Source organism: Orycteropus afer, unplaced genomic scaffold (genome assembly GCF_000298275.1).
Source record: "Orycteropus afer afer isolate SDZICR_OR568_19922 unplaced genomic scaffold, OryAfe1.0 scaffold00080, whole genome shotgun sequence".
NCBI lineage: Eukaryota > Metazoa > Chordata > Mammalia > Tubulidentata > Orycteropodidae > Orycteropus > Orycteropus afer.
In genome coordinates, this window is record NW_006921667.1 from 7,404,948 (window position 1) to 7,432,717 (window position 27,770).

General features: G+C 45.1%; 1 protein-coding gene across 1 annotated transcript in view; it reads right to left on the minus strand.

The window, feature by feature from the left end:
* Positions 1 to 27,770, minus strand: part of PEMT (phosphatidylethanolamine N-methyltransferase) — a 229,048-nt gene that overhangs the window by 36,656 nt on the left and 164,622 nt on the right. Inside the window, exons 2-3 of the mRNA XM_007941448.1 lie at positions 25,263 to 25,378; positions 15,631 to 15,776 (exon numbers count right to left, since the gene is read on the minus strand). Coding sequence (XP_007939639.1) covers positions 15,631 to 15,776; positions 25,263 to 25,378 — 262 coding nt within the window. The remainder of the gene's footprint in view (positions 1 to 15,630; positions 15,777 to 25,262; positions 25,379 to 27,770) is intronic.

The following is a 27,770-nucleotide window of genomic DNA, read 5'->3' on the forward strand; positions in this document are numbered from 1 at the left end:
TAAATCTTACCAGGGACACAAAAGACCTGTACAAAGAAAACTATAAAAAACTACTTCAAGAAACCATAAAAGATCTACATAAATGGAAAAAAATACCATGCATGTGGATAGGAAGATTGAACATTGTGAAAATGTCAATTCTATCCAAAGAAATCTATACATTCAATGCAATCCCAACCCAGATCCCATCAACGTTTTTTAAGGATATGGAAAAATCAATCACTAGCTTGATATGGAAAGGAAACAGACCTCGGATAAGCAAAGTACTATTGAAGAAGAACAAATTAGGAGGTCTCACACTGCTGGATCTCAAAACCTACTATATAGCCACAGTAGTCAAAACTGCCTGGTATTGTGACAGATACATAGACCAACGGAATAGAATTGAGAACCCAGAAATAGATCCATTGATCTATGGTCAGCAGATCTTTGACAAAGGGCCTAAATCCATTAAATTGGGAAGAGAATGTTTGTTTGATAAACAGTGCTGGTGTTCTGGTTACCTAGTACCACTCTGACAAGAATATACCACAAATGGAATGGCTTAAACAAACAGGAGTTTATTCTTACAATTTGGAGGCTTTAAGTCCAAGTTCAAAGTGCCAAGCTCTAGGGGCTGAGTGAAAAGCCCTCAACCTTAGGGTCCAGCTCTGCCTCCTGCTCCCGGCCCACTGCAGCTAGAGGCATTTCTTGCTCAGACAGCTGCTGGCTGCTGAGATTGAGAAGCCCCAAGGTTGACAAGTAAAAAGGCACAGTCCTGATGTTACCAAACCACATGGCAGGCCAGTAACTTAAGTCCATTGTAAGTCCCAAGGTCGGCAGAGCATAGCAGGTTGCAGAGCAATGACATGGCTACATGCAGAGTCCAAGCATGCCATAGGCTAGAGACCATTCTCAAGGCTTCTCCTTATATACAGGAAGCAGACCATATCCCAAAGGCAGCTAGCTACTCAGCTGCTTGTGGTAGATCCCACCATGGAGTTGATTGTCAGTCTCATCATGGGGAATACTACCACCAGCTGCCCAGTCACTCCACCAGGACCAGCCAAGTTGACAAACAAACATAATGATCACAGCTGGCAAAACTGGATATCCATTTGCAGAAAAATGAAACAAGATCTGTACCTCACACCATACAAAAAAACTAACTCCAGATGGATCAAAGACTTATATGTGAAACCTAAAAGTATTGAGTTCCTTGAGGAAAAACTAGGGGCAAATTTAGGGGCCCTAATATATGGAATAAACAGAGTATCAAGCATAACCCAAAATACACAAAAAGCAGAAGAGAAACTAGATGAATGGGACCTTCTAAAAATTAAATTTTTATCTGCTGCCAAGGACTTCTCCAAGAGTCAAAAGAAAACCTACAGATTGGGAAAGAATATTTGGCAATGGCATATCTGACAAGGGACTTATCTCTAGAATTTACAGAAAACTCCAACACCTCAATAATAAAAAGACAAATAATCCAATTAAAAATGGGCAGAAGACATGAATAGACACTTCACCAAGGACGATATTCAGGCAGCCAACAAACATATGAAGAAATGCTCACGATCATTAGCCATTAGAGATATGCAAATCAAAACAACAATGAGATACCATCTTGCCCCAGCACTACCAGCAAAGTTCAACAAGACAGAAAATAACAAATTCTGGCAAGGATGCAGAGAGATTGGGACTCTTGTACACTGCCGGTGGTACTATAAAATGGTACAACCACTGTGGAAAACAGTATGGCGATTTCTTAAAAAGTTGGAACTAGAAATACCATTTGACCCAGCCATTCCATTACGAAGTATATATCCTAAAGAAGTGAGAGCCATGACAAGAACAGTTGCACACCCGTGTTCATCGCAGCACTATTTACAATAGCAAAAAGTTGGAAACAACCTAGGTGTCCATCAACTGAGGAATGGATAACCAAATTATGGTACTTACACACAATGGAATACTATGCAACCCTAAAAAATAATATAGAATCTGCAAAACATGGATGAACTTGGAGGACATTGCTGTTGTTGTTGTTATTTGCCGTCGAGTTGGCCCTGACTCATAGCGGCCCCTCCTTGGGTTTCCGAGGCAGTATCACCTTGGAAGTAGGATTGCCCAGCCTTCCTTCCGAGGAGTGGCTTGTGGGCTTGAACCACCAGCCTTCTGGTTAGCAGTCAAGTGCCTTAGGCACTATGCTACCAGAGCTCCCTGGAGGACATTATAGTGAGTGAAATAAGTCAATCACAGAAGGACAAATATTGTATTAATCCATTACTGTAAAAGTCAAGGAAAGGTTTACATATGGAAGGAAATTTTCTTTGTTGGTTACCAGAGGTGGAAGGGTAGGGTAGGGAACACTGTTAGATAGGTAGAGGTAAGTATTGATTTGGATGAAGAGAAGGGCAATGTACCAAATGTGAGTGATCAACATGGTGGCATTGAGGAAGAGTAAGACATAGGTACATGGGAGGTGCAGATAACAAAGATGAAACCTTTTGCACATACACTACAGAAGTAGATTGCCCAACCTTCCTTCTGAGGAGTGGCCTGTGGGTTTGAACCGCCAGCCTCTGGTTAGCAGTCAAGTGTCAAGTACCTTAGGCACTACACTACCAGAGCTCCTGGTTAGACTGTCATTAGGTAACCAGAACAACATACATTAATAATCAGAATGTGGATGTACAAAATATGACTAGAATAATTGAAAGTTGTCGAAAATGAAATGGAACACATATGAATCACACATATGAATCTGTATCCTATTTATTAGTAAGCCAAAATGGAGTCACACTGGCCATTTCGAATCTGACAATTTTATATATATTTATATATATTCAGCTTCTTATTCACTCAGCCTACAAACATTCCTTGGAAGGAAGGTTGGGCAATCTACCTCCGTAGTGATATCACCTCAGAAACCCAAGGAGGAGTCACTATGAGTTGGGTCTGACTCAAAGCACATAACAACAACAACAACACAGACTGAATAAGTACAAATGAAAGGATACAACCCTGATATACACCTTTTCTGATTCTAAACCATTCAGTATCCCCTTGTTCTGTTCAAATGACTGCCTCTTGCTCTATGTACAGGTTCCTCATGAGTACAATTAAGTGTTTTGAAATTCTCATTCTTCGCAATGTTATCCTTAATTTTTTTGACAGGTTTTTAAATTTTATTTAATACATTCTAATCAAATAGTAAGAGCAGAAAATAAACACTTTGAAAAATAGGCAGGTTTCCCACTGTGTCTGGAAGAATTAAGTCAAAGTATTTTATATGGTATTGCCCTGGGCAAAGGTGCTGCAAAAGTTCTTAAAGTTTTAAGAACCAAAGATGTCACTTTGAAGCCTAAGGTGTGGCTAACTGTTGATGTCCATGGTTAGACAATTCAAGGACAACTTGGAAATTTCTAAAGCTATTTTCCAAAAAATCAGTGGCAATAGGTTGGAATACAGCTACTTTGACTTAATTCTTCCAGACACAGTGGGATACCTGCCTATTTTTCAAAGTGTTTATTTTCTGCTGTTATTATTTGATTAGAATCCAAAATTTTTATAACTATTTTTCTTTGAAATACTATTCTATTGCATCACTGCTCAAAAGCTTGAAAGGTCAGTCCCATAATTTGTTATCATCCACACAGTCAAATGTTTTTGCACAGTTGATAAAACATCTTTCTGGTATTCTCTGCTTTTAACCAAGATCCATCCACCTGACATCAACAACGATATCCCATTCCACATCCTTTTCTGAATCCAGTTTGAATTTCTGGCAGTTCCCTGTTGATGTACTGCTGCAACCATTTTTAAATTATCTTCAGCAAAATTTTACTTGTGTGTGATATTGATGACATTGTTTGATAATTTCACATTCTGTTGAAGTGCCTTTCTTTGGGATAGGCATAAATATGGATCTCTTCCAGTCAGTTGGCCAGGTTGCTGTCTCCTAAATTTCTTGGCATAGAAGGGTGAGTGCTTCCAGCATTGCGTCCATTTGTTGAAACATCTCAGTTGGTATTCTGTCAACTCCTGAAGCCTTGTTTTTCACCAATTCCTTCAGTACACTTTGATTTCTTCCTTCAATACCATTGGTTCTTGATAGTAAAACATTGACCAATTCTTTTTGGTACAGTGATTCTGTGTATTCCTTCCATCTTCTTTTCATGCTTTATCCTTCATTCAATAATTTTGCCCATGGAATTCTTCAATATTGCAACTCAAGGCTTTCATTTTTTCTTCAGGTTTTCTAACTTGAAAAATGCTGAGCATGTTCTTACCTTTTGGTTTTCTAACTCCAGGCCTTTGCACATTTTGATATAATACTTTTCTTTGTCTTCTCAAGTTTCTCTTTGAAATCTTATATTCAGCTCTTTTATGTCATCATTTCTTCCATTTGCTTTAGCTACCCTGTTCAAGAGCAAGTTTCAGAGTCTCTTCTGACATCTATTTTAGTCTTTTCTTTCTTCCCTGTCTTATTAACAACCTTTGCTTTCTTCATGTATGATGTCCTTGATATCTTCCTAGAACTCAACTGGTCTTCAGTCACTGGTGTTGTATGCATCAAATCTATTCTTGAGATTGTCTCTAAATTCAGGTAGGATATATTCAAGACTGTATTTTGGCTCTCATGTACTTGTTTGAATGTTCTTCAACTTCAGTTTGAACTTGCAACTGATGGTCTATTCCACAGTTGGCCCATAGCCTTGTTCTCAGTGATGATACTGAGCTTCTCCATAGTCTCTTTCCACAGATATTGTTGGTTTGATTCCTGTGTATTCCGTCTGGCAAGATCCATGTGTATAATCACAGTTTATGTTGTTGAAAAAAGGTATTGCAATGAATAAGTTGTTGGTTTTACAAAATTCTATCCAGCGATCTCAGGCTTATTTCTATCACCAAAGCTGTATTTTCCAACTACCGATCTTTCTTTTTTGTTTCCAACTTTTGTATTCTAATCACTGGTAATTATCAATGCATCTTCACTTAATGGTTGATAAATTTCAGACTGTAGAAGTATTAAAAATTTTCAGTTTCTTCATCCTTGGATTTAGTGGTATATATAGAGAAATTTACTTCAAGGAAACGGCTCATGAAATTGTTAAGTAATGATTCATATGGCCCACCCACATCTGTTGGTCAGGTGACAGAGGCTGAAGACCTCTGCTGGCTCACTTGGTTGAAAGGGCAGATGAAATAAAAATCTACAGGTCAGGCAGCATACCAGAGACTTTTGTAGGCTTATGTCCCAAGAATTGAAGGCCGGGTGACAAGAAGAGTACAGAGTCAAGAACATCTATTTATATACTAGAAACAGGTTATACCACCAAAGAAACTCCCCTTCCAACTACCTGGCTGCTCACATAAGATCACAAAATGGAAGGTGATTAGAAAATGTCTGCCAAACCACTGAGAATGAATCATAGCTGTGGTATAGTGAATTACTTGAATGGCTTTTCAAATCATGGTCTTTTTGACTCCCATCAAATTACTAGGTGGAACTATGCAAATGTAAGGTGCTTATCCAATCCTACCAAGGGGACTGGATAGCTTGTGAGTAATATAAATATGGTACATGGCACTCTTGTGGGGATGGGACCACACAAATAAGGTATATGGAACTCTAATGTGGGATTGGTTAGTTTTGTCATTCTGCTAGGCTTAAAATGAGCCTTCCTAGAGACAGAAAGGGGGTTCTCACTCCCAACAAGAAAGAAGACCTGGAGGTGAAGTGGAACATGTCCTTAACCTGAGATCCCTGCACTGGACCTTGTGGCAGAGATGTCCTGGCAGAGACTACCCAGCTGAAATGACCAGCTGAAATGATTCAGCTGACAAACCAAGAGGCAAGAGACAGAGCATCAGGCTTGCTGGCCCACGGAGCAAGAAGGCTTGATGGCAGAGTGGGGTACACATAGGTGCACCTATCTGCAGAGCTAAAAGAGCTTTGTAATACTTGCCCGAGCAGGACAGGGGCCAGACTGAGAGGCCAAGGGCCAGAGAGGCAAGCCTGAGGGCACAGCTGAGGGGAGACCGTCCTGACTGAAGATCTGCATTCTGAGCATGCTCCTGAACCTGAATTACAGCCTGTTATTTCCCTAATAAACCCCATAATCATAAGTATTGTCTGTGAGTTCTGTGTGGCCATTGCAATGAATTATTGAACCCAGCAGAGAACAAGTAAGTGCCGTAGGAGGGATGGTTGGTGTCAGAATTGGTGAAAAGATTTGGAGGGTGGCAGCATGTTTGGCCTCATAGGAATAAGCCTTAGGCTGCTGCTGCTAATGGTGATTCTGTCTCCTTTTTGTGAAGTTAAGAGGAGGTCAGAAGATGCCACCCCCATGTCCTTTTTGCAATAGCCTAGCCACATTGACACGTAACATTAACCATCATAGTACTGCATTGGGAAAATCTGCTGCAAAAGCCCATTTAAACAATACTGAGTTGTTAATGAAAGCAAATATGGGTATAGGGACGGATAGATGGGTGAACAAGCTAAACAATTATGTATGTCTAAACGGGGAGTGTATCCAAGATCATATACAGGGTTGGCAGAATATGGGCCTCTCGAAGAGTATGAAGGGATGGACACTGGGAGGAGGTAACTATGGGGAGGAAGTGGGAGGGGATCTGCTGCATTGTAAATTTTGGTCAATGACATGAGACAAAGTATATGTGAACTGCTGTATGAAAAGTGAATTTACTCTGTAAATCTTCACCCAAATCCTAATAAAAAAAAAAAAAAGCCCATTTAAAATGTTAAAAAGTAAAGATGTCACTTTGCTGACTAAGATGCTCCTGACCTAAGCCATGGTCTTTTCAAATGCCTCATATGCACTTGAGAGGTAGACAATGAAAGTAAAAGATTGAAGGGAAACTGATCTATTTGAATTGTGGTGCTGGCAAAAGAACATGAATATACTGTGGACTGCCAGAAGAACAATCAGTTTTGAAGGAAGTACAGTCAAAATGCTCCTTAGAAGTGAGGATACCATTACTTCATCTTGCGTACTTTGGATAAGTCATCAGGAAAGACCAATCACTAGAAGAGGACATCATGTTTGGCAAACAAAGTGTCAGTGAAAATAAGGGAAACCCTGTGTGAAATGGATTAACACAACAGCTGCAACAATGGGCTCAAAGATACCATCAGTTTTGACCATGGCACAATGTTTCTTTCTATAAGATTGCCATGAGTTGGAACTGAATCATTAGCAACTAACAACAAAAGCAACAAGGGACAAGTGGGACACCATCGAGGGGAACAACATATCCATTATAGACATCCCAAAAGGAGAAGAGAAAAAGGGGAAGAAATAATATTTGAAGAAATAATGGCTGATAACTTCCCAAATTTGACAAAAGAAGTGATTCTATACATGACAAAGCACAACAAACTCCATGTAGAATAAACTAAAAAATATCCACGCTGAGATACTTCATAATCACACTTTTGGAAACCAAAAGTAAAGAGAGATTTTGAAAGCACCAAGAAAAAAGCAAGTCATCAGATACAAGGGATCCTCAATAATATTTAGCACTGATTTCTCCTCAGAAACAATGAAGGCCAAAAGGCAAGGGATGACATATTTAAAGTGCTGAAACAAACAAACAAAAAAATCTGTCAACCACCCATTCTGTACCTGACAAAACTGTCCTTCAAACCTAAAGGAAAATTAAGACATTCATAGATAAACAAAAACTGAGAGATTTTACCAGATCCATCCTTCAGGAAATGCTAAAGGAATCTTTCAGGTTTAAAGGAGGCACCATTAGACAGTAGCTAAGTAAATATAAAATCCAATTTTATTGTGTTTTTGGTTTGCAACTCTACTTGTCATGCTCTATATGATATAAAAGACAAAAAAGAATTTGTGTCTGCTATTGAAGTAAAATTGGTATAAATTCAAACTAGATTGTTATGAATTTAAGATGTTAAGTATAATCCTCATGGTAAGAGCAATGAAACTATCTAAAACATTAAAATTTACACAAAAGAAATGAGAAGGGAATCAATAGGGTTCACTACAAATAATCAACTACACAAAAAAGAACATAGTTGGAGGAAATGAGGGACAAAAAAATTGATAAAAGGCTTATCAGCCCTGATCAGTAATTACTTGAAAGGTTAATGGATTAAACTCTTTAAAAGGCAGAGATTTTCAGAAGGGTTAAAAAAAAAAAAAAAAAGATCAAACTATATTCTGTCTACAAGAGATTCATTTTCAATACAAAGACACAAAGCAAATCATCACATACAAGGGATCCTCAATAAGGATGAAGAAAGATATTCCATGCACATAGTAACACAAAGACAGCTGAGGTGGCTTTATTATTATTTATTTTATTATTAATAGCACACAAAATAGACTTAAAAACTGTTATAAGAGATGAGGAAGGCTGCTACATAATGATAAAAGGGTCAATTCCTCAAGAGAAAATAACAATTATAAGTATATAGTTGGCCTTCTGCATCCATGGGTTCTGCATCTGCAGATTCAACCAACCGTAGATCAAACATATTTGGAGGAAAAAGGGGGCAATTAAGTGGTCAAAGAAATCCCTCAAAGGCTAAGAGGAAGCATAAAGTCATATTTAATAGCATTTACACTGTATTGTATTGAGTATTAAAAGTAATCTAAAGATGATTTAAAGTATATGGGAGAATGTGCACAGGTTGTATGCCATTTTATAAAAGGGACTTGAGTATCTGCAGATTTCGTTATCTGCAGGGGTTCCTGGAACCAATCCCCTATAGATCCAATGGACGACTGTATATGCGCTTAATATCAAAACCCCAAAGTATATTAAACAAACACTGACATAACCGAAGGGAGGAACAGAGAGTCATATAATAATAGTTGGAAACTTCAATATACCACTTTCAATAATATACAGAACATCTAGAATGAAGAGCAATAAAGAAATGAGGATTTGAACTACACCATAAACCAACCAGACCTAACAGATATTTGTAGAACTCTCCAACAATCAAAAAACAAACTCACTACCACTGAGTCAGATCTGACTCATCGTGATGCCTCCTTGGTTTCTGAGGTGGTATCACTATGGAAGTAGATTGCCCAATCTTCCTTCCAAGGAGTGGCTGGTGGATTTGAACCGCCAGCCTTCTGGTTAGCAGTCAAATGCCTTAGACACTACACCACCAGAGCTCCCTATCCAACAACACAAAAAAACATATTTTTCTCTAGGGCACATGGATCATTCTCCAGAATACACCATACGTTAGGTCACAAAGCCAAGTCTCAATAAATTTTAAAAGATTGAAATCATATAAGTATATTCTCTGGGCACAATAGAAATCAATACGAGAAGAAAAAAAAATTTTAATCACAAATATATGGAACTAAACAACATACTATTAAACTATTAAATGGGTCAGAGAAAAAGTTATAAGGAAAATTAGAAAATATTTAGAGGTGAATGAAAATGAAAGCACAATAAACCAAAACTCATGGGATGCAGTAAAAGGAGTACTCGGTTGGAAATTTAAATGCCTACGTTAAAAAAGATCTTAAATCAATAACCTAACTTTATAACTTGAGGAACTAGAAAAAGAAAAGAAAACTAACCCAAATTACCAGAAGAAAGGAAATAATAAAGATAAAATCAGAGATAAATCAAACAGAGAGCAGAAAAACAACAGAGAGCATCAAGGAAACCAAAAGTTGGATAGGAACCTTAGGGGGAAGTGAGTTTATGTCAATGGAGAAGGAACAACTCAGAAAAAGAGGGTGAGAACGATAGCACAACTCGGTAGTACTACACTACAATGGTAGTACTTGCATAAGAGTAGTCTGAAATAAGAATGTAATCATTGTTAATGAATGGTACATGTATAAATGGCTGAATTGATAAATATTTTGCTGTGTATATTCTCAACAGCAACAAAATAAAATAAAAAGCTGTTTTTTAAAAAAAGATGAACAAAATTGACAAATCTTTAGAAAAACCTAAATAAAAAAAGAAGATGCAAATAACAAAAATCAGAAATGAAATGTAGACATTATAAAAAGGAACATAAGAAAATACCATGAACATGCATACATCAACAAGTTAGATAACCTAGATAAGATGGACAAATTCCTAGAAACACATAAACTACCTTAAATGGACTACAGAAGAAATAGAAAATATCAATAGAAAATAACAAGTGAAAAGACTCAATCAGTAATCAAAAGCTTTCTAACAGAAAAATCTAGGACCAAATGGCCTCAATGGAAAATTCTATCAAACAATTGGAGAGTAGCACAGATCCTTCTCAAAACTCTTCTGAAAAACAGAAGAGAAGGGAACACTTTCTAACTCATTATAAGAGGCCAGTATTACCTTGATACCAAAGCCAGATAAAAATATCACAAGAAAACAAAACTATATACCAATATTCTTTATGAATGTTGATGCAAAAATCCTCACCAAAATACCAGAAACAGATTCCAGCACTGTATTAAAGCATTATACACTATGACCAAGCAGAATTTCTTCTAGGAATGCAAGGGTGGTTCAATTAAAGAAAATCAAATAATGTGATACATAATAGAATAAACAAAATAGCAATATGATCATCTTAATTAATGTAGAAAAGGGATTGGACAAAATCCAAAATCTTTTTGTGATAAAAATACTCAGCAAACTAGAAATAAAAAAGAACATCCTCAACATGATAAAAGACATTCATGAAAAACACACAGCTAACATCAAATTCAGTGGTGAAAGACTGAAACTTGCCCAAGATAACAAACAAGACAAGGATGTAAACACCCACCAGTGCTATTCATCGTTGAATTAGAAGCGCTGTTGCTGTTGCTGTGTTTGCCATCGAGTCAGATCCGACTCATAGTGACCCCTCCTTGGGTTTCTGAGGCGGTATCACTATGGATGTAGATTGCCCAACCTTCCTTCCGAGAAGTGGCTGGGGAGTTTGAACAGCCAGCCTTCTGGTTAGCAGTCAAATGCCTTCTGCACTACGCCACCAGAGCTCCTTGACCTGATCCTATATATGTTGTTATTGTTGTTGTTATGTGCTATGGAGTCAGACCTGACTCATAGGAACCCCTCCTTGTGCCAAAGGCACTTGACTGCTAACCAGAAGGCTGGTGGTTCAAACCCACCAGCCACTCCTCGGAAGGAATATGGGGCAATCTACTTCCGTAGTGATACTGCCTCGGAAACTCATGGAGGGGTCGCTATGAGTCGGGTCCAACTCCACGGCACAAAACAACAACAACATCACTACGGAAGTAGATTTCCCAACCTTCCTTCCGAGGAGTGGCTGGTGGGTTTGAACAGCCAGCCTCCTGGTTAGCAGTCAAGTACTATGCTACCTATATAGAGAAAATCCTAAAGAATTCTTAGAAGTCATAATGGCCAGACTTCGTCTCTCATACTTTGGTCATGTTATCAGGAGGGACTAGTCCCTGGAGAAGGATATCACACTTGGTAAACTAGAGGGTCAGAGAAAAAGGGGAAGGCCCTCAATGAGATGGATTGATACAGTGGCTACAACAATGGGCTCAAGCATACCAATGACTGCAAGGATGGCGCAGGATCAGGCAGTAGACAGAGTCACTATGAGTCAATAACAACTCAAAAGTACCTACCAACAACAAAGAATCTACAAGAAAGCTTACTAGATAAAATGAATTCAGCAAAGTTGCAGGGTACAAGGTCAAAACACAAAAATCAGTTGTGTTTCTATATATCAGCAATGATCAATCTGAAAAAGATATTAAGGAAACAATTCCATTTACAATAGCATCTAAAAGAATAAAGTACTTAGGAATAAATTTGACCAGGGAAGCAAAAGACTTGCACATTAAATGCTATAAAACAATGCTGAAAAAAATTAAAGGCCTATATAAATAGAACTGTATTCCATGCTCATGGATCAGAGGAAGACTTATATTGTTAAGATAGCAATACTATTCAAAGTGATTTAAGATTCAACACAATACCTAAATTACAATAGTTTTGCAGAAATGGAAGTCCTCAAAATCATGTAGAATTGCAAGGGACTACATGTAGCCAAAACAACCTTGAGAAAGAACAAAGGAGGAAAATCACACTTCCTAATTTCAAGATATACTATTGTTGTTATTAGCTGACTTTGAGTCAGCTCCCAACCCCATGCACAATGGAATGAAACACTGCTCAGTCCTGTGGCATCACTATAATCAGTTGTGAGTCGAATCATTGTGATCCATAGGCCTCTCAATGTCTGGTTCTCAGAAGCAGATCACCAGGTTATTTTATCCTACGTTTGTCTTAGTCTGGAAGCTCCACTGAAACCTGTGAAGCATCACAGCAAAAGATACACTACAAAGCTACAGTAATCAAAACAGTCTGGTCTGTATAAGGATAGAGAAATAGACCGATGGAATAAAATTGAGAGTCCAAAAATAAATCCATGCATCTATGGCCAATATGGCAGCCACTGTGGAAGATAGTTTGGTGGTTCCTCAGAAAGTTAAACATAGAATTACTATATGACCCAGCAATTCTTTTCCTGGGTTATATACCAAAAAAACTTGAAAACCAAAAATCAAACCCACTACTGTCAAGTCTATTGACAGCAGGGATCAAACAGATACTTGTGCACCCATGTTTATAGCAGCCTTATTCCCAACAGCTAAAAAGTAAAGACAACTCAAGTGTCCCAACAGATGATGGATAAACAAAATGTGGTATACCCATATAATGTAGTTTTATTCACTTATAAGAAGAAAGGACGTTTTTACCACATAGTTGAACCTTGAAAACATTGTTATGTGAAATAACACAAAAAAACAAATATTATATGATTCCACTTATAGAAAACACCTGGAATAGGTAAATGCATAGAGACAAGATTAGATTAGCTGCTACTAAGGGCTGGGATGAGGGGGGAATGAAAAGTTACTGCTTTAAAAAAGTAAAACAACCAGAAAAAACATTTCTGTAATACATAATGTAATATAATGGCTGTATTTAATTTGGCTTTTCACTTGTTGGGACCAAAGACATCTATCTCCCACATAATATTTGCAGTGTACTTGCATAAGAGTAGTCTGAAACTCTTTTATCAACTTTTAGGAAAAAATGGTACAGAAGCTATCAAATTAATAGAGCCTGATGGAACCACCAAGACTATGGCTCCTAGCTGCCTTTCAGGTCTGGAAGTATACCCACTCCTGTGGCTTCCAGCCAAACAAAAGACAGGCATATGAGGTGAACATTTACACTAGGTAGATACACTCCTTGGAGAGAACAATCAGGGGAGAATAGAAGGGCTATTCTATTCTAAGGGAGACAGTTCGGGGGCAGAAGTGCATGGAGGGAAGGACACAGGGAAGAGGTAACTATGGGGAGGAAGTGGGAGGGGAGCTGTTGCATTGTGGTAAATTGTAGTCAATGTCATGAGACAAAGTGTATGTGAACTGCTGTATGGAAAGTGAATTTGCTCTGTAAACTTTCTTTCACCCAAATCACAATTTTTAAAAAAAAGCTATCAAATTAAAATAAAATTGTGAAATAAAAATATAAGGAGGTCCCAAATGTATTTTAGTTTTTTAAAAATAATAAGTATACATTATGAAATTTAAATCTGCATTTTAATATGTATGTGATAAAGGAAAATTAAAAAGGCCGCCACTGTTATCATTCCAGACCCTTCTCTCCCCAGAAAAGTCTCCATTTGTTGCTGCTCCTTGAGGACAAGTGAGCCTTATCTGAGGCTGAAAGTAGAGCAGCCAGCTGACAGTGGGACACAAGAGGCAGGATGAGCCTGGCAGGAGCTGCGTCACCCCATTGTCGAAGCACAAAGGATACAGGGGCCCAGAGGTGAAGGCTGGGACTGCTAGGATGGAGCTTTCTTCCCAGGAAGCAGGAAATGGGCTAGAAGAGGTGATGGCACAGAACCACTTTGGGAATGACTCACTCGAGGTTATGAGTGGGTGTAAGCACTTTATCTACTTCCAAAGTCCACTTGAACCCCCTCTGGCACTTAAAAGCCCTGCTTGGGAAACAGGAAAGTTCATTCTTGGGCCTTTTTTTTGACCAGCCTTACTCCTCAGAACAGCCCTGATAAGTCCACAGTATCCTCATATACCTGGCCCCCTTTCCCACTGCATCCCCACCCAGCCACTCCACACCTCCACCCTCTCAGTCCCTTCTGCCCTCTAAGTCCTGAGTGAAGACCAGATCCTCCCTACTGAAGAAGTAGTCTCCCCTCTGGTCTCTAGCCTCACCTCTCCTCACCCCCAGCATAAAGCCCCCTCCCTCCCACCCAGGCCCTGGCATCTCTTACTCCTCACCAACCCCCAACCCCACCTGGGCCAAGATACCCTCCTGGTCCTTACTTCCATCCTACCTCTCACCCCTCACCCCCAACACATCCTCCTTGTTCCTAAGAGAGGATCTTTCCAAGCCCTTCTGTGGCTCCCCATCACCCTGGGGATGCAGCCTCAGTGCCTTGCTTGGCCCTCAGCACTTCTAGTCCGGCCCAGCCCTACCACCCAGACTTGACACTTCTTGCTACAGCCATGTCACAGCCTGCCTGCCTTCCTCCAAGACTCAAGCTTCTGCCCTTTGATCTCTGCCTGTGTAGTTCTTTGGCTTAAGGCCTTTCCTCCTTCCTCCCGGCCCAGTCCCCACCTAGTCAACCAAGATATTCACATTTTCCTGATTTTCCCCAGGTTCCCTCTGTGCCCCCTGGTGTACCTCTCACTGCTGTGCCCCAGCTCTGATGATGAACCCACACCTGAGCCTTCCTCAAGTGTGGCTCCTACTGAGGGTCGGGCCAGTGATGGGCTCAAGTTGGCCTCAGAGTGTCTGTGAAGTGCAGATACACAGGCCAGGCAGTGGAGAGGAGACTAAAGCCCATGACAGCCTTGTCTATGACCTGCCCTATTCCCCAAAGCACCATGCTCTCCCAGCATCCTCAGCTGCTTCTTCTCACAGGGTCCCAGGGATGGGAAGTGGTTGATGTTATGGGGGATGGGGACACAACCTGAAATCCCCAGATCCTTAGGCAGACTAAAACCAAACCAAACTCACTGCCATCGAGCCAATTCAACTCATAGAGACGCGTCTTTGGGTTTCTGAGGTGGCAGCTCTACGGAAGTACATTGCCTAATTTTCCTTCCCAAGAGTGGCTAGTGGGTTTGAACAGCCAGCCTTCTGATTAGCAGCCAATTGCCTTAGGCACTACACCACCAGAGCCCCTAGATCCTTAGGCAGAGGGGAACAAATACAAGCAATAGCATTCCCATCCCTCACCCCTCCCACCTCAGACCTATACCATCTCCTGCCTCAAGCCCCAACACAGTGATAGGAATCCAGCCTGGCCAGGAACTGCCCAATCAACAACCAGGGAGCTGCAAGGCATAGCCCTTGCCCTGTTCGCAGAGCTAGCAAGACCCTGAGAGCCTTCCGAAGCAGTGGACATCATTCAAGGGCCAGGACTGGGGGGCAGAAGCCCAGTGCCTGGTGCTGGCTGGGATACTGGAGCCCATCCAGCCCACCCCTGAGGTGTGACCAGGGAGAAGAGAGTCAGGGGGCAAGGAGACCTGGTCCACCAGGGCTCCCCAGTTGTCACAGACCACAACTCTAGAGCAGCCAGCTAGTGGGTCTTACCTAGGAAGGTTCCGGTGAAGCCCAGTGCAAAGAAGCTGGAAAGCACGAGCACAACACCCACTCCCAGGAGTACAAGGCCCACACAGTAGGCTGCAGTGTTATCCAGACTCTCCATCTTGGGCTGGTTCAGCATGGCCTGTGTGAAGCTGGAAGGGTGGGGACAGGGTGTCACTTCATGGTAAGGGGGCTGCCCACCCCTCACACCCTCTCTTCCCATGCTCTGGCCTCAGGTTGGGTGGGTCCTCAGATGTATCCAGTCTAGGGTCTCAAACTCAAAGGCCTGCTGGGCCATGCAAGTGACAAACTTAAGGGAAGTGGGCTGGAGTCTCCCTGGAGAGCACAGTCCTGCCACCAATACCAGCCCTTTGTTGCACAAAGGAAGTGACAAAAAGCAGTCCAGACCTGAGCAACTCTGATTTTTCAAGGGATGCCAGAAATCCTGACTTACATGTAACATGTTCTAAGCTTCAGAAATGGGCAATTAATGAACAAGTTTAGATTCTGTACATGTCAGAAGGCAATTTCAGCCCAAGGGTTGTTAACTTACAAACCATGATCCTGTCCACTTAGCAACTTGTACTAAAGAGATAAATGAGGCTCAGAAAGATGAGGCACATGTCTCAGGTAGCACAGCAGGGCTGTGTACCCCATCTAGGAGGGCTGACCTAGATTCTCTAGCTAGGCTACAGGAAGGGGGAGTTCAGGGTCTGAGCCCTATTGAGGGAGTAGCACTGGTTAGAGGGAAGCTCTGGGTGTTTTGCGAGGGCACAAAGGAAAGGGATACATGGGCACAGGTGTTGGCATCAGCCACAAACACATTCTTATTCCACCACCATTGTCACACTCAAAAGAGACATGAAGATTTGCTGTCTCACACAGGACAATTATTTCATCCATCCATTTCTGAGCATTCACTCTATACCAGACACCTCCTACCCAGAACAGTACACTATCCACTTATCTACCCATCCAACATTCTATTTTCTATCTACTCACCTACACATCTACTCATACTTCTATCCATCTATCCACTCATCTATCCATCCATCACTAAGTGTCTCTGTTGCCAGGCTCTTTTAACCAGAAGGAACTTACCATCTTCATTCATTTGCTCATTTATTCATTCCATTGATAAATCCAGACTGTGGTAATATTTTTCCTTAGGCTTGGCTAAAAGCTGCCTCTCTGGAACTTTTCCCCCAACTAGACGTTCTCCCTGGGACCTGGCACTTCCTGGTAGATGGAGGTTCAGCACATATTCACTGAATGGGGAGAAAGTAGCATCCCCTTCCTACTCCCTCAGGCCTCTCCCACCCCAGAGTGAAGAAAGGGAGGCAAGGAGGAAGAGAGAAGGGTGGATAGGGGTTTGTACAGTGACCTGTCAAACAGGGGCACACTGTATCAGGGCTTAGTCCCTGGTCACGCTGCCCACACCCTCAACTCTCCACTCACTGCTACCTGCCCTGTCCTCTCCTGCAATGCAAGCTCATGGTCACCCTGCAACTCCAGGCTGAGCACTGGGATCAGCTCATGGTCATGGGCTGCCGGACAACAAGGCAGCTCAGGGCATACTCAGCACTGTGCTTGGTTGCCATGACCATGCTCCACCCCTACTCTCTCACCTGACTTGTTCACAAGCCAGCAGCCTGAATCCTCTATAACCACAGTCAGGGCTTACCTGTAGGCACCCAATGGCTATCACTGCATCAGGGACACCCACAGCAGAGTGTGAATGTGTGTTTGTATGTGTGTATACACATGAGTGTATTTGTGTACATGCATGTATGTGTGCACACGAGTATGTGTGTGCATGTGTGTGTATGTATATGTACATGTGTGTGTATATGTATATGTGTGTGCATGCATGTGTGTATCTGTGAGTATGTGTGTAGTGATGGTCAGTCATCGATGCACTGGTGGGCAACATAATAAAGGGCAGGTAGGTACTGGCAAAAGAGTTAGATTGGGTTCCAAAAGACTTGGTGTCCCAGCCTCAGTTTTCTTATCTACAATCCCTACCCAGTCTCCTTGTAGTGTTGCTCAAGAGGCAGATCAACTTCTTCCCAAGGTGGCTGACCGTGTGTGATGGTTAAGTTTGTATGTCAAGTTGGCTGGGCCGGTTGAGTGGCTGGGCAGCTGGATGTAGTATTCCCAGGTACTGTATTTTGCCAGTACCTACCTGCCCTTTATTATGTTGCCCACCAGTGCATCGATGACTGACCATCACTACACACATACTCACAGATACACACATGCATGCACACACATATACATATACACACACATGTACATATACATACACACACATGTACACACATACTCGTGTGCACACATACATGCATGTACACAAATACACTCATGATGAGACTGGTAATCAGCTCCATGGTGGAATCTATTGTGAGCAGCCTTAGGGGTGTGGTCTGTTTCCTGTATATAAGCCTTGGGGAATGGTCTCTAACTGATAGCATGCCTGAACCCTGCATGTAGCTGAGTCGTTATTCAGCAGCCTGCCATGCTCTGCCAACTCTGGGACATTCAACAGACTTGAATCAATGGCCTGCCATGTGGTTTGGTAATATTGGGACTGTGCCTTTTCACTTGTCGACCTTGGGTTTGTCAGCCTAAGCAGCTAGCAGCTGCCTGAGTGGGGAGATGCCTCTAGCTTCAGTGGGCCTGTAGCAAGAGGCAGAGCTGAAGCCCAGGGTTGAGGGGCTTTCACTCAGCCCCTAGAGCTTGGCACTTTGAACTTAGACTTAAAGCCTCCATAAGAGAATAAACTCCTGTTTGTTAAAGCCATCCCATTTGTAGCATTTTCTGTTAGGGGAGCACGCAAGTAACCAAAACACAGTGCCCAGAGACTGGGCACACACGAAGACCAGCTCAGGCTCTTCTGCCTGTGAACCTACAGGAATAAACGAAGGACTGTAAATTGTGAGTGTGTGAAAAGAAAAAGCACCTGGACCACAGCATAGAAAGTGGTATTTACATTGAGATCTAACGGGAGAAATTAGCCTAGAAATGGGGAGGGAGTAGCAGAGAGCATTTCGGAAAGAGAACCACCTAGATCTGGATGCTTTGAAGATGGACAGAACGTAGGGCAAAGGAGTAGGTGAAGGAACCCACATCCTTGACCTGATGAAGGGCCCGGTGAGGAGCCTAGAATTCATTCTCAGTGCATGGAAAGGCTGCTGGGGGAGGTGGCAGGGTTAATGCACACGCTGGGCTGCTGGGCCAGTCCTTCTGCTAGGAACTATCCCCATCATCCTAGCAGAAGGCAGGAACGCCTCTGTGCCTGTCTGCATGCAGTAGGCAGAAAAGGACCTTCTGCACTGACATGCTGCACCCTGGTGCTGTGTGCTTCCAGCCCATCTCCCTGGGTGACATCTCAGTTGGAAAACTGATTTGGTCTGGAAGCTGACGCACTTTCCTGATAAAGGTTTGCACTGTGCCTTGGCTGCCCTGGACTCAACCTTTGGTTGGTCGAGGCCCAGGACCCTAGAGCTTCCCTTCTAATGGCCTACACTGGTGGCTCCAGCACTGACTTCCCTGCTAGATCTAGCCAGACCGGCCTGCCCTCCTTGGCACTGAGAGCCTACTGAGGCTTTCCACATAGTCTGACCCACCCTCCCTTATCACCCAAGTCTCACAGCCCCCTCCCCCTATGCTTTGGTCCCCAGAAATCCTCCTGACACATTTCCATACCCATAGGTCCTTGCCTCCACACCCTTCTCTCTATCCTAACACTGCTGCCCAATGGCAGCATCCTGTGGACAATGGCTCTCTCCCCCTCAAGCACCTTCCATGACTCCCCACACTCATGGCCCTAGATGGTAAGGCAGGCCCAAGCACTCTGGCCCTCCTGAGTAAATGGTCAGTGGGTAGAAGATTCGAGGAACACTGAGTCAAGCTGGCAAAGCTACACACCTGCTAGCCCATCTCCTCCTGCATTCCCATCACCAACAGAGAAGGGGGGTCTGGGAGGAAAAATTAGCTTGAGCTTTGTCGTAAGTCAGGGTGATACCCAGAGAGTGCCCATCCCCTAGGTGGGCTGTGCAGGGCATTGGCCCTAAAAAACAGCAAATAAACTAGGTGAGAGCTCTCCCTGGGCCCAACGCCAACGTGCGTAAACAGTGACTACACAGGTCTGCTTTACTGGAACTGCATAACTCAGCCCCAGTCAGGTGCTCTTTTGTGTGTGCCTAGTGCCTCCATTAAGCCAGGAAAGCACAGTCCGGTCCCCATGAACGATTAATGGAGGACGAGGAGCACTCTGGGGCCAAAGACTCAGGAATAGAATGAAGTAATAGGAGGCAATTTCCTTTAGAAATATTCTGCATTGGGCTGTGGGGGTGGAGAGATGCACATTCATCTGCCTTAGGTTCTATTTTTAAAACCTGGCTTGTACTTTCGGTCACAAATGTGACTTGAGGCTGTCTGGGCACTACTCCTTGAAATCCCAGAAGCCCTGGGTGGGCACATGTGTATGAAATGATCATGTGTGTGATGTGTGTCCTACCACATCCAGCAGAGTGTGAGTATCATGGCACTCACACCCCCAAGTCTAGCTGGTCCCTATCTCTGTCTGCAATCAACAAGAAGCATGCCCCAAATATCAACCAGTCAGGGACTATTTTCACTAGTATTGACTTATATGTTCTTAAACTCTTATACCCTTCATCTCACACTAAGCAATAAAAAAAGTAGTTGCTGTTGAGTTGACTCACTCATGGTAACACCATGTGTATCAGAGTACAACTGTGCTCCACAGCGTTTCAATGGCTGATTTTTTGGAAGCAGATCACCAGGCCTTTCTTCTGAGGTATCTCTGGGTGAACTCAAACCTTCAACCTTTTGGTTAGCAGCCAAGTGTGTTCACTGTGTGCACCACCAAGGGGCTTACATTAAGTAATCCTACCCATGAAACTAGGCATCTGATGCGTGTGCTTGTTTTTTTTCCTAAGACACATTCAAATAAATATGTGATACAATATACAACGTTTGTCTTTGTACCCTAAAACCCTCAAGGGACTAGAATGTGAGGCTATAAATCTGTAGGAACTCTGTGTGCCTTTTCAAAGTGTCACAAACCCCACCCCAGCCAAGAAGGATGCTGTCTTGTTCCCCAAACAGGAACCAGCCTCGTTTTGTTAGGAGTCCTGGCTTCTCCTGTCCCCATGACCCTCATGAGACACTCGCCTCACAACCAGAGTGACCTGACATCCTCTTCCACATGTGAGACAAAAAGAGGTAAAGCTCCTCCTCCACAGTCCCTCAGCACCCCTGGGGTCCCTGCCAACTCTTCTCCCAGATAAAAGGTCCCAAGACCCCCAGGGAAGAGAACAGAGGGCAGCCCTGGGATGGGGCCTCCATCCTCTGTCTTCCAGTCACAGGTCCTTGGGTGCTTGGCCAGAGTAAGTGTCTCACCCTCACCCCGGCTCCCCACTACCTGGGCTCTCTACCACCTGGTCTCACTTTGTTGATTTACAGCCTCTCTCCCTCCTCCTGCCCAATCCCCTTCCAGGTCCTACTGCCAGTTCTCTAGCTGCCTACACAGATCTCCAAGGCCTCCTTGCCCACAGCTCACTGACCACAGCACCTCATACCTATAGGAAGGCAGGTAATGGTGGAGCTCCAGGCATGAAGTAATGAGTGTTGTCTGGAGCAGGCCTTCCTTGAGCCACTCTCACCTCCCACTCCTCCCATCTGGTCCACACATCCGACCAGTTATCAAATCTTGTACGTCCTCATCTGCACAGGCCTTTGAATCTACCCCCAGCTCTGGCCTCAAGCCTCCTTCATCAAGTCTCCTGCCCCAGACTCCTCCTAGAGCACCCTCCACTCCTGCCACCAGATGCACCCTGCAAAACCCAACTCTAGCCAAGCCCTTCCCTCAGGCACAAGCCCCCAGTAACTCTCCAGCCTCTTCCCTGGATGTCACACCCCCATTTCCCATCTTGTAGCCTCACTGAGCTCTTGCCTTTTCCTGAGCCTTTGCTGGTTCTGTTCCCTCTATCTCAAATTCCCTTCTGTGGTAGGCAGAATTCTAAGAAAGCCCTCACAAGTCCACACCCCATACAATCCCTTCCCCTTGAGTTCAGTCATTCCATTCCTATGATGGGGAAAAGGTGAAGGGCTTTTGCTGAGTAATTAAGGTCCCAATCAGCTGACTTTGATGATTATCTTGGGTGACTATCTTGAGGTCAGAGATGGAAGAAGTTAGAGAGGTACAAAGCAGCAGAAACACTCTCCTGCTGGCCTTGAAAAAGCCAGACTATGGAGAGAACCATGTGGCAGAGTGTGGTGGGCAGCCCCCAAAAGCTGAGGGCTCAGTTCTACAATCCCAAGGAACTGTGTCCCACCAACCCCAGGAAGCGGAGGACCCAGAGCCTCAAGAGAAATGTGACCCAAGCCAACAGTGTGACTGCAGCCTGTTGAGAGCCCAAAGGCTGTGATCATGGAAGCCAAGTATGCTGTGTAAAGCAGCAAGTTTGTGGGGATTTATCATGCAGCCATAGACAACTAACACATGCTGCCTCCCAGCCCATGGGAATCCCATTTTCCCATTACATATCCAGCTGCCAGACCAGCCTGACTCCAAGATTAAATGCTTCTTCTCTGGCCATGTGTGCAAACCGTGGGCTAAGCTGCCACCTGACCCATTCTGCTGCCACCTGAATTACTGTCCTTGCAGCTACCTTGTTGGTACAGCTGCTCACTTACCCATCACTTGCCAGTCACCTGTCCTGACCTATGCAAGGAGCAGTCCCCAGTGGCACTGGGAACACAGCAGTAACAGACATAGATGTCCCTGTAGGGACAGAGCCACAGATATGCCAAAAGCCTCTCTGGCAGCAAGGCCTGCAGTCTGGCTAGCCACTTCCGTACTGGTGGGGAGGCCCGCTGCCAGACTCAGCAAGTCTGCTGCCTGCCCCCAGAGATGAGGACAAGGGACTATGAAGAAGGTCAACTGGACTCACCCCCTACTTCCCATTGGTCTGCCTCCCCTGACACCCTGGGCTTGCCCTCCTCCAGATGCCCCCCAGTACCTGCCTGGTTGCAGTTGGTGGCTAGTCTGACTCCCTTACCATCTGAGGGCCCCTCTAGAATGAGTTTACTCTCCACCCCAGCACTGTACCTGGTACACCAGGAGCCTCTGGATGACATGGGTGCCTTGGTAGAAGATTCTGTAAGCCCAGGACCCCTGGTTGTTGCTTGCATGCTGGTGCAGAGGCTTACCCAGTTTTAGGGCCTAACCAGATGATGCCCCTAGTACATTTAGTCCTGTCCAGGTGAAGCTGACCAGGAGAGGAAAGGCTGGACACCCCTCTCCATACACTCATTCCTCATCCCACCTTCACCTCACTCCCTCCATAACCTCTCTGGGCTCCCCACCCCAGCCACCAATGCACATCCCAGGCTATGTTACTTGGGGTCCTCAAAGGTTTCCCAGGGACACATGTGCAAGTGCAGGAAGTGCCTAGTGCCTCTCTCTTGTAGGAGTCCCTTTGGCCTGGGTCACCTGTGAGCAAGTGTCTGCCATGCTATATGACTCAGTGGCAAGGGCTGGGTGCTACTGAAATGGCCAGTGCAGGTGGTCAGAGTCATCACAGTGACCTGTAGGGTAGGTTCTGGGTAGCAGTAGGGGCAGCACACAGCACCAATGAGGGAGGCTGCAGTGTGCAAAATCCCTGTGTGCAAGGCCTCCCAGGGCACCCAGACTCAGGACAGAGACCTCAGGAGGAAAAGTGGGCAGAGGCAGGGAGACACAGCAGTGGCTGCCCTGTGCTGCTTGCACTGCTGGGCCCCTTAATTGCTGCATTGGTGGTGGGCTCAGCAGAAGAGTTGCCAGGTCAGCAGTGTTTTTATGACCCCAGAAGCCGTTTGCCCTCATCACAGGAGCCAAGCACCCTCTGCCCTTTTATCTCTGTCCTCTCTGATCCAGTCATGACCCAGTTCCCACCCTCTAGGGCCTGCTCACTCAAAGACACTCCAGGTGGTAAACACCCACCAGGAACTAGGCACTCATGTATATTTTCTCCTTTATGGCACGGACAAGCTAAGGCTCAGTAAGGGCAGCAGGGCCATGGGGGGTTGCTGTAGGCCCTACTATGCTGTGATGGTTCCCTAGGGTGTCTGTCTGTCCCCATTCCCTTGAAAAAATGACTCCTTCCCTCACAGTCTAGACTTCTCACTGCTATGAACCAGGACTGCAGCCTAAGGTAGCCTAAGGCAGCCCAAGGTAGCCCTGGTTTTTCTGCCATCACATTTCCTTTGCGCCTGTTGGGCTTCACCTTCTTCATTTTAAAACGGTTCTTCCCTGGTCCAGGAGCCTGTCAGCTGTTGGTGTGCAGGCCCTACAGGCCAGCTGAGTTGAGGGTCCCCTTGCCACTTCCCTATAAGCCCAAGCTACTGTAACAGGCCAAACTGCAAACTCCTTCATATGATGAAAAAGATCTCCTTCACTCAACCCAGGAAAGGGGCCCCTCCCTCCCAGGACCAGAGCCTGAGATGACCCTTCATCTGTCCTGACCTAGATGAAAGAAGTCTCAAGAAATATGCAGCCTGATTGGCTAAGAGCCTAACTCAGCAGACCCTCTTGACCACACTCTACTTGCCTCAGTCTCTGGCAGGCCAAACCCACGGGGCATGTGGATGTGGAAAGAGAAGGCCTGGGTCCAAGTTCAGACTCTGACCCTGGCCAGGCCTCATCTGTTAATCTGTAAAGTGGGGAGAAGAGCCACCCATGTCTCTCCAGCAGGAATGGAGTGTGGAAGTGCTTCGTCTGCCCTCATGCCCCCATGGCATTTACAGAGGCTATTCTCTGTACATGGCCCAGCAGTTGGCAGATACTTCCACTGTCACACCAGCACTGGCTGGGCCTCTGAGGGAGCCAGCGGTCAGGTGGGGCTGTGAAGCAGAGGACACAGGCCCGGTCTAAAGGAACACCATCAGACATACCTCAACCAAGCCAGTGGAGTGTCAAACCCAGCAATGGGTTTTCATGGGTAATTCCTTAGTTTTTGATGCACCACAGGGGTCCATTCAGGCCATGAGTGACTGACCCATGTGCAGTAGCACTCATTTTTCACAGAAGCCAAGGGGGTGGGTGCTCACCCTGTCCTCTTTCAGATGACAAACCAAGGCTCAGAGGCAGGTGGTCTGGGCTCCCAAGCCTGGAATATGGCTGGAACCACACTCCCGCTGAGGGTCTCCTAAGGAGAGGGGAGAAGCTGGCAGCAAGAAGTGGTCAATGGGTAGAGCTCCACCACTAGGACAGTTTCCCATCAGGACAAGGATGTGGACTAAGCTAGGCCTTGGTCCTGCCCCAGTACCTCCTGGAGAAAACTAAAGCAGTGGCACATGCTAGGGCTGCAGATAAAAGCCAAGGGCCACCAGTGCTGCTCCCTCTGTCCCCCTCTTCCCCACCAGCCCCAGTCTTAGAGAAGACATAGCATTATGTTTTCCCTGCCTAAGGAGGGAGTAAATCTCTGCTCCCCATCTGATGGACCCCAGAACTGTCAGCATTTGCCAGCTCTTCCTCTCAAGCACCATGGACTCTTACAATGGAAAACAACCATACCAGTTGGGAGCAGGCCCAGCCCCGCATGTGCAGCCTGCTGGGGACAGCTTACCAGTGTGAGCGGACCAGGTTCAGAAGCAGGATGGCACCCCCTAGCACATAGCAGGCCAGGTAGGGTGACCCGAAGGCCTTGCTCAGCCTGCGTGTCTTCTGCTCCCATCTTGCAACCTGCATGGTGGGGAAAGAACAAGAAGGACATGTGAGAGGACATGTTGGGGAGAATTCCAGGGCAAGGGGCAAGTCTCCTCTGAAAGTCAAGCTCCAAAGGTCCCAGTTCCGAGGAAGGAGGACCACATGGATTCAACTGCTCAGTTAGGGGTGCTCCAACACATCCTCCCATACAGGCGGGATGTGAGTCCCTCTGGGAACAAGCCCTCTAACCAAGAAGCAGAGAGATGTTGGCAGCAGGAGAGCCACCCTAGCAAGTCCATGGGTGCGTAGGACCGCCAAACACATGCCCTTCATGGAGTCTGCCTTATAGTACCAAGAAGCCCACAGCAGATGGGGAGAAGAAAACAACTGAGGGAGAAGGAAGTGCTGGAAATAGAAAGAATTGTCCAAAGAAGCCCAAATATTTCAACAAGTTCAGCTGCCTGAGAAGTCCCCTGGAATGTGGGCAGCAAAAACAAAGGCTGCCAGAGGCCCACAGACCCCTCCCTCAAGCACCCGTGGCAGGAGGCAGGGTGGGTGGAGACTCCATGATTTGGTACTGACAGCACAAACCCTCTCCTCCCCCCAGATACTGCATCTTAAGCACTCTCCTGAAGGCATGGCCCCATATGTGTGTGTATGGGGGTGGGAAGGAGGTCCTGTGTGTGTCTCTGTATATGACTGCGTGTGCATGTATGTGTGTGCATGTCTATGTGTGTTTGTGTGTGTCTGTGTCTAAGTATGGGAGCTCTGGTGGCATAGTACCTAAGGCATTTGACTACTAACAAGAAGGCTCGTGGGTTTGACAGTGCAAACCCACGAGCCACTCCTTGGAAGGAAGATTAGGGAATCTACTTCCGTAGAGATACTGCCTCAGAAACCCAAGTAGGGATTACTATGAGTAGAATCAACTCAATGGCAATGAGTTTGGTTTTTTTTTTTGGTTTTGGTCTCTAAGTATGTTTCTATGTCTGTCTGTGTGTTTCTATGTGTATCTATGTCTCCATGTTTGTGTATCTGTGTCACATGTAAACTTTTGTACACACACAAAAAATAAACCTGAATAGCATCTCACATAGCAGGTCTGGTTGATGAGTGGCTGAGCTGAATTGCATCTGTGCAGTACAGGCTGTGGTGCACAGGCCTTGGTATTGTGTGGACACTCAGGGAAGACTTGGTCCTGGCCTACAGGCCATCTGTCTCCACTATGGCCAAAGTGATGACCCTGCTGCTGGGCTTGGCTCCCCAAATGAACCTCCTTTTCCCAGCAAGCAACCAGCAGTGAATAGCTGCTTCAGGTCCAGCCAATGATGGTCACCTAAGGCTACTGATGCCACCTTCAGATCTGCTTGGTAGTGGTAGGCCAGGGGAGGGTGGAGGCTGAGTTTAAGGGAGGTGAGGGGAGCAGGGCCTCCTGGGGCTGTGCCTTGGGTCCCTATTGGTGGTTGGCACTGTCCAGTTCCCGAGGGAGCTTTGTCCAGCTCCAGGTATGTAGTCTCTGTTGGCCCTCCCTAGGGAAGATGAAGGGACTGGGATATAGGTTAAAATTCAAGGGGTGGGTTCCCAACACACAGTGGCGGTGCCACAAGACCAGGCCCCAGACCTCCCTCCCTCCTTCGCAGAGCTTGAGGGTGCCTACACTTGCCCAGTGCTGCTGAGGCTCCAGAACCCAATGACCACCCACCACCTTCAGGGAGTAAGCTGAGGAACTGAGCCCAGAGTTAAGTATCTATGTGTTTGCCTGCAGCACATAGCCAGTGACTGAGCCTCATTGAGCCTGCAGGAATGCAGGCACCTGGCTCCAAAGCTTCCAAAAGTCCCAAGAGGACATGGTACCCTCTACTGCAGCCAGACAATAGGGCAGAGTCATGGGGTGATGCCCAGATGATAGCATGCCTGGCAGAGGGCCAAGCAGATATGGCAGGGTTCCAGTGAGGGTAGCGGAGTGTTTGGGGTCACAACCCAGGTCAGGGCAGCTGGGTTAGGGAGCCTCCCAAGGGCCTAGGGACCCTCTTGATGCTGAGATGCTAATGGTAAAAACAACCACCACCACTGACTTGGCAGTTCCCAAGTGCTTTAACATGAGCTAATTCCTCAAAACAGCCTTGTGGGAAGGTGGTACTAACTCCAAGTATAGACCTTGGTAGGGCTGCAGGGTCTTGGCCAGGACAAGAAGAAGAGAGCACCCCTCCACCCTATCCAAATGGAGGCCCCTCTCCAACCCACCCTGAGGGCCTATTTGCTGACTTTGGCAGACTTTGTTCCACTCAACTTTAAAGTCAACTGACCTTTTCTCCCAGATAGTGGGATAGTGCTTTTAAAAGCACATTGAAAGAGGAGGCGGGGCAAGATGGCGGACTAGGCAGAAGGATTGCACAGACCCTCTTCAACAAAGAAAAGGGAAACCAAT